A 20,760-nucleotide genomic window follows, 5' to 3' on the forward strand; every position below is an offset into this window, starting at 1 on the left:
CCTTTTCCAGTCTCTCGTTGGTTTTGTTGACTGGAGTGTCTCTTCCGTGTATAGGGTTTTAACCACGTTTCATTTAAAGGGTCCTCAGACTGAAACTGAGGTGCTAGCCCTGTGTGAAATAAAACAGAGAAAAAGAAAAAGAAGCATGCATCATTTTCTTTACATCATAACTATTTTCATACATTATAAGTTATTTTAATGACATTTACCAAAAAACAGGATGTGGCTGCAATTCTTACTAATGTTACTAACGTACAAAATAATTCTGGATTGTGAGTATGGGAAGTCTTTTTGAAATATATCAGTAGAAAATTTCCAATGTGAAATTTATTACTAAAATACTAAAACAAGGCTGCGGACATCGCTCAGTGGTAGAGCACGCTTAGCTTGTACAAGATCCTGCACACACACGACTAAAATAATGACAAATGCTAACCAAATAGTCCTGCGCAAACGGAGGATGGGGGCGCACGCTTGTAACCCCAGTACTTGGGAGGCTGAGACAAGAGGATTGCGGGTTCTCAGCCAGACCCAGCTACTTAGTAAAGCTCTCTGCAACTTAGTGAGACTGTTTCAAAATAAAAAATAAAAATAGGGCTGGGGATGTAGCTTGGAGGTAGAATGACCCTGAGTTCAATCCCCAGTACCGCAAAAAAGAAAAAGAAGAAAAAAAGTCCTGTACAACTATCAGGGTATCCATTTAACTTCCCTGTCTAAAATGGGAATGATCACAATAGTATACACGTGGCGGGTTTGTACTGAAGACTGAGTCAATAAAACAGTAGGCCAGTCATTGCGATGTGTTAGTTGTTATTAGTAATGGGAGGGATTGCGCTTTCTCCTCCAAAGTAAAAACATCAACAGGAGAAGAAATCCATGCAATCTGTAGAATACTAATCAGAAACAGTCTTCTCTGTTGCTAAAATAAAGGGAGTATCAGCCATTCTCGAAGCTGAAAGTTCCCAGGAACGCCACCATCTGTGGCTCCAGGGAAGACGTGGTGGCTCTAGGTCGTCTAAACGAGAACCGAAACTAGAGCTTCCTACATCTTCCTTCCAGCAATCCCGTGGCTCCGCTGCACAGCAATGCGCACGGCCCAAACCCACGGAGGAAAAACAATGCGCATTCCTCTTGGCTTACTACCTCATGTAACCTCAGCCCAAGCCCTTCACTCACACATTAGCAAAGCCTCCAAGCACTTCGTGCTCGCTGCGACTTAAGCAAGCACGAACTAGAGCCCAAAAAATGCAGACAGCAGGGCGTGGTGTCCCACCCCTGTGATCCAGTACCTAGGAGGCCGAGACAGGACAGTCACGGGTTCAAGGCCAGCCTCAGCCATCTGGTGATACCCCCAGCAACTTAGACCGCTTTCAAAAAAAAAAAAAAAAAGGCTGGGAGTGTAGCTCGGGGACAGAATGCCTTTGGGTTCCGTCTCCAGTACCAAAAAGAAACAAAGAATGCAGACAGCGATAGCACGGCCACATTCATAATGCATGTCATGACCAGGAGGGAGCCGACTGCAGCCCTCCGCGCACCCCCAGGAGCCATCCCGGTCCCTGCGGAGGACCCCGGGGCTCGGCCTTCCCTGCTGCACACTGCGGGCAAGTCCTCAGCGTCTGGCGGTCGTGTCTGGGGTCGTGGAGAGCCACCGAGGTCTGTCCCCACGCTGTCCAGGACCCTCGCCCCTCCTCCCCAGGCCGGGACAGGGAGGGCGCAGGTGGGCAGCGGCGGGGACGGCGGCCTGCGCGAGCGACAGCCCCGGAGCCCTGCCCGATGCCGGTCAGCGCCGCCCCGGGAGGACCGGGACCCCCAAAGACCCTCCTCGCCCCGCGCTGGCTCCGGCCCGGCGATCGCGGACCGGGGTGCTGGACTCGGTGCCGCCCATCAAGCTCCAAGTTAGGGCCGGCCGCGTCCCACTCCCTCCGGGGCTGCGCGACCCCGGGGCAGCCTGTCCAGGCCGCCGACTCACCGCGGCTGGCGCGGCGCTCCGCGGCGGGGATTGTCCGCAGCGGCTCGCCGTCCGTCCGGCTCCGCGGCGGGGATTGTCCGCAGCGGCTTGCCGTCCGCCGGCGTCCGTGGCGACTGCGCGCGGTGGGCGGGGTCAGTCCGCGCCCATTTCCGGTGCGCGCCGGGGACTTCCGCTCTCAGCACCGCCTCCGCCTCCGCCTCGGCCACGGGCTTCCTGGGGCGACCAGAGGGGCCCGGCGGGGCGCTAGGGTGGAAAGCGCCTCCGCGTCCCGACGGCGAGGGAAGGGAAGGGCAGCGGGCCTGCCCCTCCGCCCTGGCCGCGCCCCGGACCCGGCGTGCCCCGAATTCCCGGCCTCGTCCGCCTTGGGTCAGGGGCCAGACATCTCCGGACAAAACAACCCGCCCATTAATTTATTTATTTATTTTCAGTACTGGAGATTGAACCCAGGGCTTTCTACCTCCGAGCTACACCCCTTCCCCTGTTTTATTTGTTTGTTTGTTTGTTTGTTTGTTTGTTTGTTTGTTTGTTTGGGGGGTCGAACCCAGGGGCATTCGACCTCCGAGCTATACCCCCTGCCCTAATTTTCGTTCTTTATTTTGAAACAGGGTCTCACTTAAGTAGCTGAGGCTGTCCTCCAACCGCGATCCTCTGGTCTCAGCTTTCCAAATGTTGGGATTACAAGCGTGCGCCACCACGCCCGGCTTAGTCTTGATTTTTATTTATTATTTTTTTGTGGTACTGGGGTTCCTGGAAACCCTTCTATCTCCGGGCTACACTCCCAGACCTATTTTATACTTTATTTTGGAAACAGGGTCTCTAAGCCAGCCCGCGCGCCTGGCTTCGAACCAGCACGATCCTCCTGTCTCCGCCTCCCAAGCGCGGGGATTACAAGCGTGCGCCAACACACCAGGCTTAGTTTTTATTTTTGAAACAGGGTCTTGCTAAGTTGCAAAGGGCCACGCTGATTTACTGCGGCTGGCCTCGAACCTGCAACCCTCCCGTCCCACCCTCCCAAGTACTGGGATTACGGGCTTGTGCCACTGCACCCTGTTTACAACCCACCCCCCTTTTTTTTCCTTACCAGAACACAGGTTAGTGCTAGGGAAACCGGTTCTGTCCAGCTACTGTCCCCAGCTCAAAGCCATCCAGGTAGTGAGAGCCGGACTAGCGGCCACTGGCAACTACTGCCAGTTGGTATTTTGGAGTGAGCTGAGCTGGTGCTGGAGTAGAAGACAAACGTCATGGGGAGTAATTCTGAGCACTTTAGGTGCCGAAGGAGCCCACATCAGCTGATAGTTTGACCTGTTGTCTATAAAGACGTGGCTGAGAAGTACAAAGAAAACCTTGCACACTGCCTTGGCCTACTGCTGGTTTTGAGGTTTTCTGTACTCACATTTCTGGGACATCTGTTTTGAAAGTCTTGTTTGGGGGTCATCCCGGTGGGCTCTGTACGCCCTAACTTTTGCTTATATTTGTCTTTATTTATGTGGTACTGGGGGTCGAACCCAAGGGCATTTTTACCTCTGAGCTACACCCCCGGCCCTATTTTTTTTTTTTTTTAATTTTCAAATAGGGTCTCACTACATTGCTGAGGCTGGCCTCCAACCTGCAGTCCCTGTCTCAGTCTTTGAAGTAGTGGGATTAGAGGCCTATGCTATCCCATCCACTTCGTTTTTAATTGAACTAATTACAAGCCTTATACTAGCATATTCATGTTCTGATTCACTATTACTTTTTCCTCCGTGTGTGTGTGTGTGTGTGTGTGTGTGTGTGTGTGTGTGTGTTGGTGGTGCTGAGGGCCAAACCCAGGGCCTCTGCACTGCAGACCAGTACTAAGCAAGTGAAATAATTATATTGCCTCAATATTTTTAGAAATGAATAAAGTAATGAGTTGTAAACTATATATGCTCTTGCTACTTGACAGGATTGACCTGTGCCCACCATATTTCGTCAGTGATGTTAAGCATATCAATTCAAGCTGAGAAACGTTCTAACAGTGGTTTTGCTTAATTGTGTCATGCTATTTTTGTGATTACTATAATTTTTCATCTTTTTACCTTCCAGTTTTTAGAGAGTGGAGCCAATGCTGAAAATATTTCCCAAATCAATAACTTGGGGGCACAGATCAATAAAACACCATACAAGCCAGGCATGGGGGGGCCCACACTTGTAATCCCAGCACTTGGGAGGCTGAGACAGGAGGACCCAGGTTCAAGGACAGCCTCAGGTACTTAGGCCCTCTGCAGCTTAGTGAGATCCTGTTTCAGAATAAAGAATAAGCCAGGCGTGGTGGCACACACTTTTAATCCCAGCTTTACAGAGGCTGAGACAGGAGGATCGAGGTTCACAGACAACCTCAGCTACTTAGGCCCTCTTCAACTTAGTGAGACCCTGTTTCAAAATAAAGAATAAAAAATAGGGCAAGGGGTGTGGCTCAGAGGTTGAATGCCTCTGGGTTCCAGACCCACAAAAGAAAGAAAGAAAAAATTTAAAAATAGGGCTGGGGGGGTGTAGCTTGGAGGTAGAATGCTCCTGGGTTCCATCCCCAGTACCACACACACACACAAAAAAAGACAATATACGGAACTTTAGACAACTGTCTTGACATAACATGCTGTAAATTAAGAAGCCGGACAATAGTTTAGAGCCTGTGACAATACTGATAAAAAGTGTTAAAGCAAAAATGTATCAACAGATTTAGATTAAGAGTTCTGAGAACGCTGCTTCCTATATCTTCCCATGGGAAAAGTAGTCTTGAATTATGTAGCTCTTAAATTATCAAAAGTCTTAAGCCAGGTGGGGTGCTGCACTCTTGTAACCCCAGTACTTGGAAGGCTGAGACAAGAGGATCGCAGGTTTGAGGACAGCCTCAGCAAATATTGTGACTCTCAATGTGGGGAAACCCTGTTTCAAGATAAAAATAAATTAGGGCTGGGAGTTTAGCTCAGAGGTAGAATGCTTCTGAGTTCAATTCCCAGTACCACACCAAAAATTTAAAAACTTTGAAAAGTCCAGAAATTCATTTTTTACCAAACCACAACACCCAGCCTCCTGTACCGATGGCTGCTTCCCAGGCATCTTGAGGGTTGGTGTCCTCTGCCTCTGGATTATCCTCCCCACCAGATTAGCCCCCCATTTCCACACCCCAGGGACACGGAACCTCCTTTTCCCCTCCAAACTCTGGTGTTGAGCTTGGCCAAGCTTACCTCTTATGTTCTACAGGTTCATGGCCCAGATCTCGTCTTGTGAGCTGTGCTGCAGAGCTTCTAGAACTATGGTTTTGTCATAAAAGAATCTTAGTGATGGGAGAGGTCTGAAGAGGGGTGTGAATTCATCTCAGTGGCTCGCAAGACAATACTGACTAGCTCTGGGCCTTCTGGCAGGAGTTAGACCTTGATTACACATACACGTATTTGACAAAGTACAAATGAACGTTTGTACCTGTAAACACGCGTTGATCTTTGCCCCTGGGAAGTTGCTGAGACTCATTAAAAGCCCGCCCTCAGCAGCCCAGTCTTAATATTTAACCAGCCTGCTTGCACATAACGAATCCATCCCCAGCTTGTATTTGCACGGCTCTTTGTAAAATAGAGCGACAGGTGAAACCCTGTGAATACTCGTGACAGGTTAAAGCTAGCAAGAAATGGATGTGGCTTCCAAACAGGAAAGCAATGTTACTGAGTCGCGGTGCTTTTAAGAACACCTTTTGATAAAGCCGTGAGAGTGCGTGCAGCGTGCTGGCCCCACCCCTCATCGCGCCCTGCGCTTCTCCACACAGCCAGCCTTGTTTCGTGGTACCTCCCCGCTCCCTGCCCACCCCTGGCTCATTCTAAAGCAAAGCTCTGGTTTCATCTAAGCCACAAAAATCTCAAAACCGGTTGTTACACTGAAAGGCCTCAGTTTTTATCACAAGACTTCATGGGTAACACATCTCCAATCACAACTCATTTTTCCATTTTGATGACATCAAAATTGACTAGTGATGTCAGATGTTATTAATTGGTCCAACCGTTAGAACGCTCCCTTCTGTTCGGGGTCTAGGTGTCGCTGACCATTGTCTACCTCCGTATTGTGTTAGGAACTGGAAAATAGCGACCTCAATTCTAGAGGATCGCGCAGGTTCGAAGCCAGCCGCATGCGCTGGCTTAGGAGACCCTGTTTCCAAATAAAAATATAAAAAAATAGGTCTGGGAGTGTAGCCCGGAAGTAGAAGGGCTTCCAGGAACCCCAGTACCACCAATAAATAAATAAATAAATAAATAAATAATAAAAAGCAAAACAGGGTGGGGTTATAACTCAGAGCTAGAATGTCCCGGGTTCAATCGCCAGTACCACAAAAAGAAAGAAAGAAAGAAAGAAAGAAAGAAAGAAAGAAAGAAAGAAAGAAAGAAAGAAAGAGAAAGGAAGAAAGAAAGAGAAAAGAAAGAAGGAAAGAAAGAAAATGAAAAGAAAGAAGGAAAGGCCAGACAGTACTTACCTACACACTCCCTTTATAGTCAGTTAGGACAGAGGTGTACTAAGATACAGTCACCCCTAGATTTGGAGCCATTGTCAAGACCACCAGCAATAGCTTTGGCCCTGGGAGCTGCCCCTCCTGGGAGAGGTTCCCAAGTAGGAAGCCCCCGGGTAATGAGGAAGCCAGCTGTCTCTGGAAATGCCCCCTTTGCTTGTGGATGAGCTCAGGTGAAGTTTTAAGTCCAACTTACACCCCAAGCAGTGAGTGTACTAGTTCCTCTCAGTGTGCAAGAGTGCAACTCCCTGAGCGTGACGGCAGCTCCTGGGGGAGCCAACCCCATTCCTCCTGAGAGTCCTTCAAGGATGGACCCAAAGATCTGGAGATGGAACCGTGCCTGGCCCCGAGCACTGGCTGGATTTACAACTGGATTCATTTAGAAGCCAACTATTTTGAAGAGGCGCCGGCAACGAAAACCCCAAACGACCCCAGAACTCATGTCTTCCTCCTGCTCCTTTCTGCCATCCCATAAACTTAGGGGGGAAAAGACATAAAGAGTTGTCTTACATCTGGACGTGGTGGATCCGGCCTATCTTCCCAGTACTTGGGAGGCAGAGGCAGGAGGATCGCAGCTTTGAGACCAGCCCCAGGAACTTAGCCAGATCCCATCTCAAAATAAAAATAAATAAAAAGGAGTGGGGGTGGTCTAGCTCCGAGGTCGAACGCCCCTGGGTTCAGTCACGTACCTCTTCCTGTAATGGTTCGGGGTGTCGTGGTGGGTTCTTGTTCTTACCTAGTTTAGCAAAAAATAGCCAGAGCCACACTGCTGCACGCTTAGCAAAGCTTTGTTATTACAAAGATAGAAAGAAGCAACAGAACAGTTAAAGCACTGAGTCAGAGGGACGCGGTGGAGGGCCTTGAAAGTAAGACACTGAGGTGTCTGAATACATACACTCTTATAAGGACTTATCATCTTTCCTTTCCCATACAGTCTAGCCTATAATCTTTGTGTTTTTCCCAAATGCAGGTGCAGGCCCGCTAATGATCTCTGCTAGGAAGCCTTTCTTTGTTAGGCCTCTGTGTCCATCCACACAGGGACAGACAGGTCTGACATCACCCATCAACGTGTGTTACTTGGTTAGCAGGGTCAGGGCTGCATGGCATACGCCTGCTTTTTCTTTGGTTTTATTTTTACTCCTAAGTTTAAGGCATGTATTGTCCACTGTGTCCTTGGCGAGTTCTAGCTTTTTTCTCTGTCTGCTAAAAATTACTTATGTTGAAAATTTGTTTTATAATAAAGAAAACACAGGAATATAGTCTTTCAAAGTATGGAAGGTTGGACTATAACTATTTCGTGTTATTAGTAATAATTGGGTTAATATAGCTTGCTTTTAAAATCTTTCAACAGTCCTCTAAACTACCGTGAGAATCTATATAATTTTTCCTAAGTGTAGGCATTTGTGTCTAAACATTTAATGTTCAGCTGGGCTAACAGCCAACTTTTAGCTGACTTTGGTCAATCCTGGCTGCAGCTCTTGGCTGACAGCTTAGAGGCAGAGAAAGGATTTTATTCTTCTGCCTAAGTATGAAAGCTCGTTCTCATTAGCAATTAATACAGTTCTTCTTAACAATCAGTACAGGTTCAATCCTCACCACCTCCTTCCCCCAAAAATAGAGTGTCTTCCCGCCTAACCCCAGCAGGATGAGGGGTCAGGCGAGACGAGATGGGCGTGTTAGGCATCGGTGCTGCCTTCAAAGAGGGCACTTACTTCAGCGCTGAGGGCCCAGGCCAGGAAACTGCGCTTTTCTATTTCAGCACAGAAAGTGCTAGGTTGAACCATTTGGTTATTTTCCTGGGTTAACTGCGTTAACCACCGTGGGGAAAAGAACCCACTTCCCATGCCCTCTTCGAGAGCAGGCATCTTGTTTAGAGGCTTCACCCTGCTGCCCTGCCCTGTGGGGAAATATTGTTTTGCTTTAAAAAACAGGGTCAGAGCCGGGCGTGGTGGCACAGGTTTGTAATCCCAGCATTTGGGAGGCTGAGACAGGAGGATGGCGGTTCGCAGACAGCCTCAGCTACTTAATGAGGCCCTTCACAACTTAATGAGACCCTGTTTCAAAACAAAGGAATAAAAGGGCTTGGAGTGTAGCTCAGAGGTAGAATGCCCCTGCATTTCATTCCCATACCAGGAGAGAGGGGGGGGGAGGAGAGAAAGAGAAAAAGGGAGAAAAAAAAAACCCAGGGTTTTGCTAAATTGCTAAAACTGACCTCAAACCTGCAATCTTTCTGTCTCAACCTCCCGAGTCTTGGGATTACAGGACACCTGTTTATAATTTTGGAGCCTTTAGGATAATGTCCATCTCTGATAAAATACAAACTGCACAGTCCATAAAAGAGTCAAAGAATTCATCTTATATAGATAAACTAGATTCGTCACCAGCCAGTATACGATGTGTTTCTCATCTCTACACATTTATTTATCAATTCTTTTTTTTTTTTTGATACTGAGGCTGGTTTTAAACCTGTGCGATCCTCCTGTCTCAGCCTCCCAAGCGCTGGGACTATAAGCGTGCACCACTATGTCCGGCCTATTATCAATTTTTTTAGATCTATCAAGATACATTGGCAAGACAATTAACATGTATGTATAGTAAAGTACAGTAAATAACCCAGTTTCTGGGAGGCTGAGACAGGAGGATCTTAGGTTCAAAACCAGCCTCACCAATTTAGTGAGACCATTAGCAAGTTCTCAAGACCTTGTTTCAAAATTAAAAAAAAAAAAAAATAGGACTGGACGTGTAGCTCAGAGATAGGACACCGCTGGGTTTAATCCCCCATTATTTACGTGTGTGTGTGTGTGTGTGTGTGTGTGTTCTCCAGTTCCAAAATAAGTACTATAGCGAGTAGACTTAACACCTGGAGAGGTGCAGTGGGCCCTGCATGCCTCCTTATCTGAGGTTTGGGTTTACACAGTTTCCGTTACCCACAGACAACTATAGTCCAAAAGTATTAAGTGGAAAATTCCAGAAACAATTCATGAGTTGGAAATTGTGTGTCTTTCTGAGAACTGTGGTAAAATCTGTGATAAAATGTGACCCTCTGCCGGATCATCCAGCTGCCCTTCCCTGTAGATGCCTGGAGGCGTGGCCTCACCCGGGTGTGGGCTGTGTCTCTGCTCCCGCCTGGCGCCTAGTGGCCGTCCTGGCCATTCGACCAGCTCTTATGGATCGCCAGTGCCGGAGCCCGGTGGACCCTTCACAGAGTAGCCGAAGGCTGCCACGATGTCTCTCCCCTCTTCCTCTCACCACGCAGACATTTTATCATCCCACATCGCCACAGGAAGAAGGGTGATGGTGTTTTGCAAGAGACAGACCCCATGCACGTAACATTTATTAGTATCATTATCCTGGTTCTATTTTATTATTGGTCGTTGTTAATTTCTCACTGTCCCTAATTTATAAATTAAAAGCACAGGTACAGACGTATGGTAAAAGACAAATCACGGAGGGCCTGGCGCTGCCCGGGCCTCAGGCGTCCACTGGGGCTGGGAATACGACATCCCCGGAGGATGGGGCCGGCTGCCTCATGCACTGGACTCTCTTCACAGCTAATCTGTGAGGTGGGTGTCGTGTCTAAATATTTCAGGTCACTTCTGGCTGTTCAGTGTAGAAGTCTTGGCTTTACCTGACAGGCATCCTGCCAGGCGCTAGAGCAAGCCTAGCCAGACGACTGGCTCCGCCCTACACAGTCCTGTGGGCGGAAGGCTCTGTCCCCAAAGGGCACTTGGCCTCTCCTCCCACCCTTGTGCATCTCTGCCAACCTTGAAAGGTAAAGACATAGCTCATCAAAGGGAGATTCGGTGCGCGGCCTGAGGATCTGCAGGTTTACCGCCTGGCTCGTGCCCGCCCCTCCCTTTAACGGAGCAGTGTGAGCCCCTGGCCTCGCGCTCACACGGGGAATTGGGCAGCGTGGCACGGATGGAAAGGTGTCTAACTGCAATTGTACACTTCACTGGTGTGCCCTTCCTGTTCTACCTATGAGGCCTGAGTGAGCCCTGGGGCATTTCTAGTCTTGAATACGTTTCCTGTTTATTTTGAGTAGAAACTCCAAGGGTTGTTTCCTGTTGCAAGGGGGGAGGGTTGTCCTTATCCTTCTATTTTTAATGAAATCAGTACCCTCTGCATTTTGTGTGTGGGTAGTTCTTGTTATGTAGACAGTGGAACAAAAGAACTCTCGAGGGTGGCCATGGAGGAGGAGTATCTTCATATAGAAATTAAAAGACAAAACTGCACTCAGGCAAGCTACTTGAACTTTCTGGGCCTCAGTTTCTCCCTAGGTAAAGTGGCATGTGTAGAGTACTTGCCTAGGTCATAGGGCTATGAGGGCTGAGTTAACATACAGGACACGCGGGTGTGCTGGTACACACCTGTAATTCCAGTCCTGGGGAGGCTGAGACAGGAGGATTTCAAGTTCAAGGAAGCCTCAGCAACCTAGTGAGACCCTGTTTCAAAACAAAAAGTGAAAAAATAGGGCAGGGTATGTAGCTCAGGGGTAGAATGCCTCTGCGTTCAATACCCAGTACAGGAAAAAAAAAAAAACTCAAGATATAAATATGTGGTAAATGCCACAGGAACATTAGCTAATGTAGCTTTAAAAATTGCAGAAATGCAGCTGGGCATGGTGGCACAGGCTTGTAATCCCAGCATTTGGGAGGTTGAGACAGGAGGGTCACAGTTCTCAGACAGCCTCAGCTACTTAGTGAGGCCCTTTGCAACTCAGTGAGACCCTGTTTCAAAAAAATCAAAAGACTAAAAAATAAACAGGGCTGGGAGTGTAGCTCGGAGGAACGATGCCCCTGGGTTCCATCCCCAGTACTGCAAAAAATAAAATGAAAATGAATTAAAAAATAGGGTTGGGGGTGTCACTCGGAGGTAGAATGCCCCTGGGTTTTATCCCCAATGCCACACACCCAAAAACTGTATTACAGAGTTGGTCCTTCCTAGGAGTCTTCTGGTGCAGTCAGTCCGGCTGGCATACGTTTTGAGAACTGCCTCCTGGCTAGCTTGGCGGGGGAAGCCTGCCTGGCGCAGCATTTACGGGAACAGGCGGCACTGGCAGAGGCCCTGGACGGGGCCGTGCTGTCCTGTAAAGTGGACGCTGGGTCGAGGGTCACGCTGGACAAGCTCCTCTGGGGCTGGCATGGTGCCTGTCCTCCGGCATCGGCTGCTGAATGAATTAAGCTCTTGGGAACTCTCCAGTGAATCCGCCCCTCTTACCTGAAATCTTTCTAATTAAATATTTAAGGTTACCTTGGAGCAAAGCACCACCTCCATAGTTAGCCTGCTTGTTCCCAGGTAAGCGGTCATTGGTAAGAACAGGTAAAACAACGTCCATTATGTATCTCCTGATGGGGGCCGTGGGGGTGTAAAAGGACTCTGTTTCCAGACTGGGGGGGAGTAAATTGAATCCATCAGGAACCTGAGCAGAATTTTGTTGCTACCTCCAAGAGTGTGTTTGGCTTGGACTGGATTTCAAGCCTGTTTTTAAATTGGATTTTACATCGAGTGTTGAAATCATAATTGGACGATAGTAATGATAAGGTCTCACCATGGAGGTTTGAGTCCAGCTGGGATCTATATTTTCAGAACAAACATATATCAGGCCCTTGGAAAGAGTCACAAAAGTCCCCTCGCTTACAGGGTAGTTATTTTATTTGGCTGGTGACGGGCGGCATGGGGAGCAGCCGGAGGCAGATGCAGGGACTGAAGCGGGCGGTGGCTTGATTCGACTTGGGGTCCTCTTACATTTGGAAACGGGTCGATCAACTTGGTCCTTTCAAGTTGCACCACTGGCCACTCTGGTCAGTTCAGCTGTGGAGCTGACTGCTAGGAGACAGCGCCAGCTGGACACGGACACCAGCCCCGCATCCCTCCACAGCCACCGGAAGGAAGGGCACGGGCGCTTCTCTGCCGCGATGCTACCAGTCTAGGTGGTGGGCACGCTTGTGGGTCGCGTCCACCAGCCCTGAGGCTCCCGGAGGTCCAGCATGTGGCCCGGCATCTTGTCCATGATCCTCCCTAAAACCTAAGGGAGGCAGGACCTGCATGAACCACTTAGAACCAGGCGTAAGGGCCCCGAGGTGGGGGTGGGAGATGAGAGAACACACCACTCCATCACCGTTTCCTGCACGTGTGTATCTCCGCGTATCAGTTACCAGCTTGAAAATGGCTTCAACATCCTTAGGTCCAAAGCATCATTAAAAATAAAGGGCAAGCCAGCAGGGTGGGGCACACTTGTCATCCCAGCGCTTGGGAGGCAGAGACAGGAGGATCACACAGTTCAAAGCCAGCCTCAGCTACTGAGTGAGGCTCTCAGCAACTTAGTGAGACCCTGTTTCCAAATAAAATATAAAATAGGTCTGGGAGTATAGCCCAGAGGTAGAAAAGCCCCTGGGCTCCACCCCCAGTACCACAAAAAATAAAAATAAAAAAGAAACAGTAAAATAGGGCACAGGGTAAAGCTTAGAGGTAGAATGCCTCTGGCTTCCACTCCCAGTCTTTCTCTGCCCCCCCCTGTGTGTGTCACACACACACACACACACACACACACACACACACACACACAGAGGAATAAAAAATAAAAATAAAAAGGCAGCCGGGCATGGTGGCACACACTTGCAATCCCAGCATTTGGAAGACTGAGACAAGAGGATCACAGGTTCATAGCCAACCTCAGCTACTCAGTGAGACTCTGTCTCAAAATAAATAATAAAAATATAAGTAAAATAAAAATGGCAAGGAAGAACTGGGCATCATGGTGCACACCTGTAATCCCAGTACTTGGGAGGCTGAGACAGGAGGATCACAGGTTAGAAGCCAGCCTCCATAATTTAGTGAGGCTCTCTGCAACTTCATGAAATCCTGTTTCCAAATAAAAATACAAAATAAAGCTGGGGGTGTGGCTCAGAGGTGGAATGACCTTGGGTTCAATCCCCAGTAACCCCTCCTATAGACACACTCAGAAAGGTAAAAGGGCAAACCTGCTGGCTTTAGTCACTAACCTTGCATTTGAAAGTCTATATTTTTGTGGCACACGTGGAGGGAGAGGCCGTGTGCCGAGGGGAAGTCAGACCTTTGGCCACTCGGTGTCACGGCTGCTGAGGGCACCCCGATTCCTTGGTGCTACACCAAAAGGGAAGGAGACCAAGTACCCACAGCTCCTAACCCTAGCGCCACAGGGGGGGTCCGTGCGAGCATCCAGGTCCAGAGGGTGAGGCTGGCTTTTTTTTTTTTTTTTTTTTAGGTGCTGGAGATGGAATCCAGGGGCATTTTATCTCTGAGATACACCCCCAGCCCTTTTTTTTTTTTTTTTGCAGTTCTGAAGGTTGAAACTTTGAACCCAGGGGCATTCTACCTCCGAGCTATACCCAGCCCATTTTTTTATTCTTTATTTTGAAACTGGGTCTAAGTTGCGGAGGGCCTCACTAAGTAGCTGAAGCTGGCCGCGAACCGCGACCCTCCTCTCTCAGCCTCCCAAATACTAGGAGTACAAGTGTGCGGCATTATGCCCAGATTACAAGTGTGTGCCTCCATGCCTGGCTGGTGAGGCTGTTTTGAGTTGAATCACAGGTGTGCACTGCAGTGCGGGGTGCAGGGGGACAGGAACCCCGTCTCAGCCAACCCGCCCACATTCTGCCTGGGCCTGCCAAGCTGTAAGGCACCAGCACCCTCCCTCCCTCGGTGAACCATAACGCCAGGCCCCTAGTTGGCATCAAGCAGTCCTGGCCGGCTTCAGCAAAGATGCGAGTGTGGACCTTATACTCCAGCAGGGGGCAGCACCACACAAAAGTTACTACAGGACACCTGGGGGCAGCGTCTTTTATCTATGGCCACAAACACGTGATTTCCTTACAGTTTATCTTTAGGGTATTGGTGGGAAATCCCAGAGAAGCTCACGCCCTAAGAGTGTAAAACCATTTTCAATACCACGTGCTTTCTCCCTCCTCCAGCCCGGGTGTCACTGGCTGTGGAGGTGTGTTGATTGGGGGGCGTCCAGGGCGGCTTTACCTCCATCCCCTTTGGGGTGCTACTGATTGTAATCAAAGAAAATGCCTGTTACGCAGAGCTGGGCCAGGGAATGTTCTGTAAGGGAGTTGTTTTTGTTTGGTACAAGGGATTGAACCCAGGGGCATTCTACCTCGTGTGTGTGTGTGTGTGTGTGTGTGTGTGTGTGTGTGTGTGTGTGTGTGCGCGCGCGCGCGCGCGCGCGCGCACGCATGAGCGCTACCGGGAATGGAACCCAAGGGCATTCTACCTCCAAGCTATGCCCCAAGCCCTGTTTTTTTATTATTTACTTTGAAACAGGTCTCACTAAGTTGCAGAAGGCCTCACTAAGTAGCTGAGGCTGGCCTGAACCTCTGATCCTCCCGGCTCAGCCTCCCAAGTACTGAGATTACAACCGTGCGCCACCACGCCCGGCTTCCTCTGCAACTTTTATAGTGAGGCCCTCTGCAATTTAGCAAGACCCTGTTTCAAACTAAAAAATAAAATAGGGCTGGGAGGGTGTAGCTCAGAGGTTGAATGCCCCGGGTTCAATCCCTTGTACCACAGAGAAGAAAGAAAGAAAGAAAGAAAGAAAGAAAGAAAGAAAGAAAGAAAGAAAGAAAGAAAGAAAGAAAGAAAGAAAGAAAGAAAGAAGAAGGAAGGAAAGAAGTGAGTAAAGGAAGGAGGGAGGGAGGGAGAGAAAGAGAGAGAAGAGAGAGAAAAGAGGAAGGAGACGGGAAGAGAGGGAGAACGAGAGAGAGGGGGCAAGTTCAGCCAGCATACAAACAATAGCCGTGTTCCAGCTAGAAGAGGTAAGTTCAGCTTGAAGTCTGTCTGCGGGCTGGAATTTTGAGGCCCGCTTGTCAGCAGCCCGCGCCTTGGTTAGAAGCAGCGTCCTAGGGACCTGTTTTCTGAGGCCGGACACAACAGCTTGTCCTCCAGAAATTCTTGACGTGTGTGACTTGAACTTGAGATACTGGGCCTTCCAGATTTGAACTTGATAGAATCAGGTCCTCCAGATTTGAACTTGAGAGAGCCGGGCCCTCCAGCAGCTCAAGGTCCCCCAGGGGGGTTCTTCATCGTCTTCTCCAGATTTTAAATCTGGACGAGGAGGAATACTCTAGAAAGTTCTCACCCATGTTGCTGCTGCGGCCCCTGGGAGGAAGTGGAAGCCCTTTTCTTTCCTGGCAAGCCACCGAGGGTGGCCCTGTGGCTTCCTACAGCAGGGCTTCCTCGGAGCTGGGGACTCCAGAAAGGCGCAGGGGAGGCCCCACAGAGGAGGGGTGGGGGCCCTTCAATCCCTCCCCTCTCCACACCCACCTCCACCCTTTGGACCCTCCATGGGGGAGTCTCTAAAAATGAGAGGCCCTTCCATCCTCCCCCTAGTGACGATGGCTGGGGTGATGCGGGCCCCAGCCACCCTTCCTTGTTCTCTGTCTTCTTGGGGGAGGGGAGGCTCGGGCGAGGGAGAAGGAGTGGGTGGGGGAAGAGGGCAAAACGGGGGTCCCCCCACCTCTTCCCTCGCCCCTGCCCAGCGATGGCCGTGGGGGGAGGAAGGGGCTTTCTGGAGCCACCAGCAGGACATCTGTCCTTCTAGGAGCTCCTCCCTCGCCCCAGGAGGAGGATGCCAAGATGACCATCCATTCAATCAAGCTAAATACTCACAGCCTTTCTAGTTCCATTTTGAATGCCAAACATTTCCACGTTCCCACAGTGGGTTCTGGGCTAAAAAGTCAGAGCCAGTCATTGGTAGCTTAATGATGTGAGAATATAATTTCTTTCTTTCTTTCTTTCTTTCTTTCTTTCTTTCTTTCTTTCTTTCTTGTACTAAGGACTGAAGACAGGGGCATTCTGCCTCTAAGCTATACCACCCCCAGCTCTATTTTATTTTTATCTTGAAACAAGGTCTCACTAGGTTGATGAGAGTCTCACTATTTGCTGAGGCTGTCTTCGAACTTGCGATCCTCCTGTCTCAGCCTCCCGAGTACTGGGATTACAGGTACGCACCACCACGCATGGCTAATTAGATCTTTTTTTTTAATCAAAGGAATAGATAGCTCAACTTAGGCTCCATTTTGTAAAGCGGCCATTGTGTATCTTTGTGTGTGTTCATTTTTTGTAAAGATAGCATTCCTTGGAAACCGTGGGCACCATTCCCTCCTCCAGCATCCCCTTCAGCCAACGGCGTGAAGATTGTGGGGCTATGTTCCCACCAGTAGAAGCACAGCACAGAAGCCCCTGCTGGAAAGAAAACCGGCCAGCAGTTTTCTGCCATGCTGTTCCTGCACACCTGACTTCCTAGTGCCAGGATCCCTTTTTGCAAAAACTAAAATTCACCTTACTGAGCTGATTTCAAATATGTGTCTTTTCTTATGATGCCACAGAAATTGTCTTTCTCTTTCTCTCTTTTTGTTATTTTTTTATTTTTGTGGTACTGGGGATAGAACTCAGGAGCATTCTACCTCTGAGCTATGCCCCTAAAGGTACTTTATTCTGAAATAGGGTCTCACTAGGTTGCGGAGGCTGCCGTGAGCCTGCGATCCTCGTGTCTCAGCCTCCCAAGTACTGGGGTTACAAGCATGGGCCACCATGCCCAGTTTAGAAATTTATTTCCAACAATAAGAACTTAATATATCAAAAAAAATTTATGGAAGATCAGTATTCTCTCTAGCTAGCTCTATGCAGAGCCCGGATCCTGGCCAGTGTTATGCATTTAACAACCACCTCACTGAACACCGAACTTGCCAGGAAACCATATTTAAAAATCTCTACATGGTGGCGCACGCTTGTAATCCCAGTGCTTGGGAGGCTGAGACAGGAGGATGGCACAGGTTCAAAGCCAGCCTCAGCTACTTAGCAAAGCTCTCAGCAACTTAGTGACCCTGTTTCCAAATAAAGTATAAAATAGGTCTGGGAGTATAGCCCAGAGGTAGAAAAGCTCCTGGGTTCCACCCCCAGTACCACAAAAAAAAAAAATTAAAAATTAAAATCTCTACATTTAGAGCCAGGCATGGTGGCGCACGCTTGTAATCCCAGCATTTGGGAGGCTGACACAGGAGGATAGTGGTTTGCAGCCAGCCTCAGCAACCTAATGAGACCCTCTACAACTTAGTGAGACCCTGTTTCAAAATAAAGAATAAAAAATAGGGCTGGGGGTGTAGCTCAAAGGTACAATGCCCCTGGGTTCCATCCCCAGAACCTTTACATTTATCCAGATGTGGGGGCACACACCTGTATTCCCAGTCCTTGGGAAGCTGAAACAGGAGGATCACAGGTTTGAGACCATCCTCAGCAACTTAGTGAGACCCTGTTTCCAAATAAAAAATAAAATGTAGCTCAGAAGTAAAATGCCAATGGGCTAAATCCCAACTACCAAAAAAGAAGAAAAAAAATCTACATTTTATTACTGGCTGTTCCTTTAAGCGCATCTGGCGCCAGGTCATTCCTCGCTCAATCTGCCCAGGGAGGAGGAGCGGAGCAGGGCGTGCTAGCACAGAGTGAGGAGTGAGGAGGGGTCTCCGCGGTCGGTAGGAGCTCACACTGGGGCGGGAGGCTGGCTCTCTGTGTTAGCAACCCAAGAAAACCACTGAAGTCGTTACCAAGGAAACGGTGGCTTAGGAAGTGACTTTCTTTCGGGCTGATCCTAATCTTTCTGTTGAACTTGGTATTGTTCATCATTTTCATTTTAATCAGGGACTTAATTATAGTGCCGGAACTTTCTAAGCCCACAGTCAGGAAAAAATGGCACATCCATGGTACTGCCAATTAGACCTAAGTTTTGCCAGCTGTCTCTTTTTTTTTTCCCCTCCAAAGAACCTAGAAAATCCGACCTCTCTAATCACCAACCCTCTGGTTCCACAAAGCCCGTCCCCCAAATTATCTAGCAGGAACAACACTGGGTATTTTGTGCGTGCGTGCGTGCGTGTGTGTGTGTGTGTGTGTGCATGTGTGTGTGCGTGCATGCGTGTGTGTGTGTGTGTGTGTGTGTGTGTGTGTGTGTGTGTTACTGGGAATGGAACCCAGGAGCATTCTACTTTCGAGCTACACCCCCAGCCCTATTTTTTATTCTTTATTTTGAAACAGGGTCTTACTGAGTTGCAAAGGGCCTCGCTAAGTAGCTGAGGCTGGCCAGGAACCACGATCCTCCTGTCTCAGCCTCCCAGATGCTGGGATGACAAGCGTGCCCACCGCGCCCGGCTGAACACTGGGTATTATTTAAGCCACATTTTCATGTGGTTTAAGAGCCTTAAAAATGTGTACCGGATGCCTACCTTTGCTCCAGCATCCGCATACAGCCTCCCCCTGCATCCCCATCCCCGTGTCGGTGGGTCCCGTGCTCAGCTCGGCGGGGACAGCAGGTGCTAGAGGAGGTTACATGTCACCAGAAGGCCAGATGGTTTTTATTTATTGATTGTTCAAGTTTCATCTCAAGGATGAAGGACTCAGCCTTTTATCAAAAGAAGAAAAAGTAAGTATTAAACTAATTTCTTTGAAAAAAAAAACAGCTGGGTACTGCAGGGCCTGATGCTACACATCTGAAATCTCAGTATTTGAGAGGCTGAGAGAGGAGGAACACAGGTCTGAGGACAGCCTCAGCAGTGTGGCGAGATGCTGTTTCAAAATAAAAAATAAGATAGAGTTGGGGGTGTAACTCGGAGGCAGAACGCCCCAAGGTTTTAAATGCCCAGAGGTTCTAATCTCCAGAGCTTACACACACACACACACACACACACACACACAGAGTTATGGGTACTAACAGAACATTTTGAGTCCTTTCTTAACAACCGTTTCCACGGCACCTGTTAGCACGCCAGTTCCTCTGTGCGTTAACTCTGCCCCATGCAGCGACCACCAATTTGTGTATTTCTTTAAAGAACACCCAAGCAATGTCTAGTATGGCTGAGCCCCTGGGCTGACCCCAGCACCCACCCCACCCTATATTTACTACAGTATGAAAGGTAACTTGACAAAAATACCAAAGCAAACGACCTTGTCAACAGCCCGCAGATCACAGGAGCATGTGCAAGGAGAGCTCGTGTGCGCCGCAGCGGAGACCACGTCGCGCAGGCGTCCTGCGAATGACCTAGGCGATTCACGAGCAAACCCAAGCGAGTGGACAAGGTGGGCTGGTAGTCACCTCCAAGCCGTGGACGCCGCCGACCGCAGGATCTTGGTGTGTGGTCACGCACACACCTCCGGGGCCGTCAGCAGTCTCCCCGAGATCTTCAGTAGTATTTAAAATAAGGGACCATGGCACGAATCCATTCTGATCGTGGGCTCTGGCCCTGAGGTGAGCTTTCAGAATACTCTTTCCCAATTCCAAATTCAAATATTAAGTTAAAGTAGCCGTGCAAAAAAGAAAAGAAAAGAAAAGAAACCAACCAAAAATATCTGCTACCCACACCGACCTTTCCCCTCCACGAAACCCACCAGCTCTGGAGAAACCAACGTCCACCGCTCTGCGTCCTCGCCCTAAACTCTTAAGAAGGACAGGTTCACGTTCCCCCGCGGCGCGGGTCGCTGCGTTCGGGCGCACGGAGGCAGACGCGGGCTGGGCGCTAGGAGTGCGTGGGGTGGTCCGCGCGCCCCCGCCGGGGCCACTCCTCGGCCACCCACCTGCACAGCACCTTCTCCACGTCCGCCCTGTGGTACAGTCTGCAGAGCTCGATCAGCTGGCCCACCGTCCTCTGGTTGTTACGGAACAAGAACTCCAGGGTGGGGCTCTGCGGCCGCTGCTCCAGGAAGCACAGTTCGTCATAAGGCATTCCCCATTTGCTGGCAAAGTTCCTCCAGTTCTTCACCGTGGGGTGACACGGGTCCAGCTTTATCCTGATCACATCCAGCAAGTCTTGGTCATTGAGCAAGTCACTGATGGTGGGGGCCCGGAGCGAGCAGGAGGAGCACCGGCAGCCTTCTCTGCAGGACTCGTCCTTACCGTCACCTGCAGGAGGAAAGAGTCGCGTGTCAACAAGAGGTCGGACGCAGCCGGGCGTGGTGGCAGGTGTCTGCTTGTAATCCCAGTACTCGGGAGGCTGAGACGGGAGGTTGCTAAGGCCAGCCTCAGCAACTTAATGAGACCCTGTTTCCAAATAAAGTAGGGCTAGGGGTGTAGTTCAGAGCTAGACTGCCCCTGGGTTCAATCCCCAGGACAAAACAGAACAGGAGACCTGATGCAGTGCTCCTGGCGCGGCACTCCACAACATGCCTGTCATTCTTCACAGCCCAAGACGGCTTGTTCTGCCGGCACCAGCAGTATGATTTCATAATGCCAGTCTTCATATCTGTCCAAGACTCT

At 49.4% G+C, this 20,760-nt stretch overlaps 1 protein-coding gene across 1 annotated transcript in view; it reads right to left on the reverse strand.

Annotated features, from left to right (window-relative positions):
* Positions 1-20,023: 20,023 nt before the first annotated feature.
* The window catches only part of EDARADD (EDAR associated via death domain), a gene marked incomplete at both ends in the record, with an annotated part of 40,735 nt that continues 39,998 nt past the window's right edge, over positions 20,024-20,760 (reverse strand). Inside the window, one exon of the mRNA XM_080717228.1 lies at positions 20,024-20,406. Coding sequence (XP_080573354.1) covers positions 20,024-20,406 — 383 coding nt within the window. The remainder of the gene's footprint in view (positions 20,407-20,760) is intronic.

Source organism: Muscardinus avellanarius (assembly GCF_963383645.1).
Source record: "Muscardinus avellanarius genome assembly, chromosome: 20".
NCBI lineage: Eukaryota > Metazoa > Chordata > Mammalia > Rodentia > Gliridae > Muscardinus > Muscardinus avellanarius.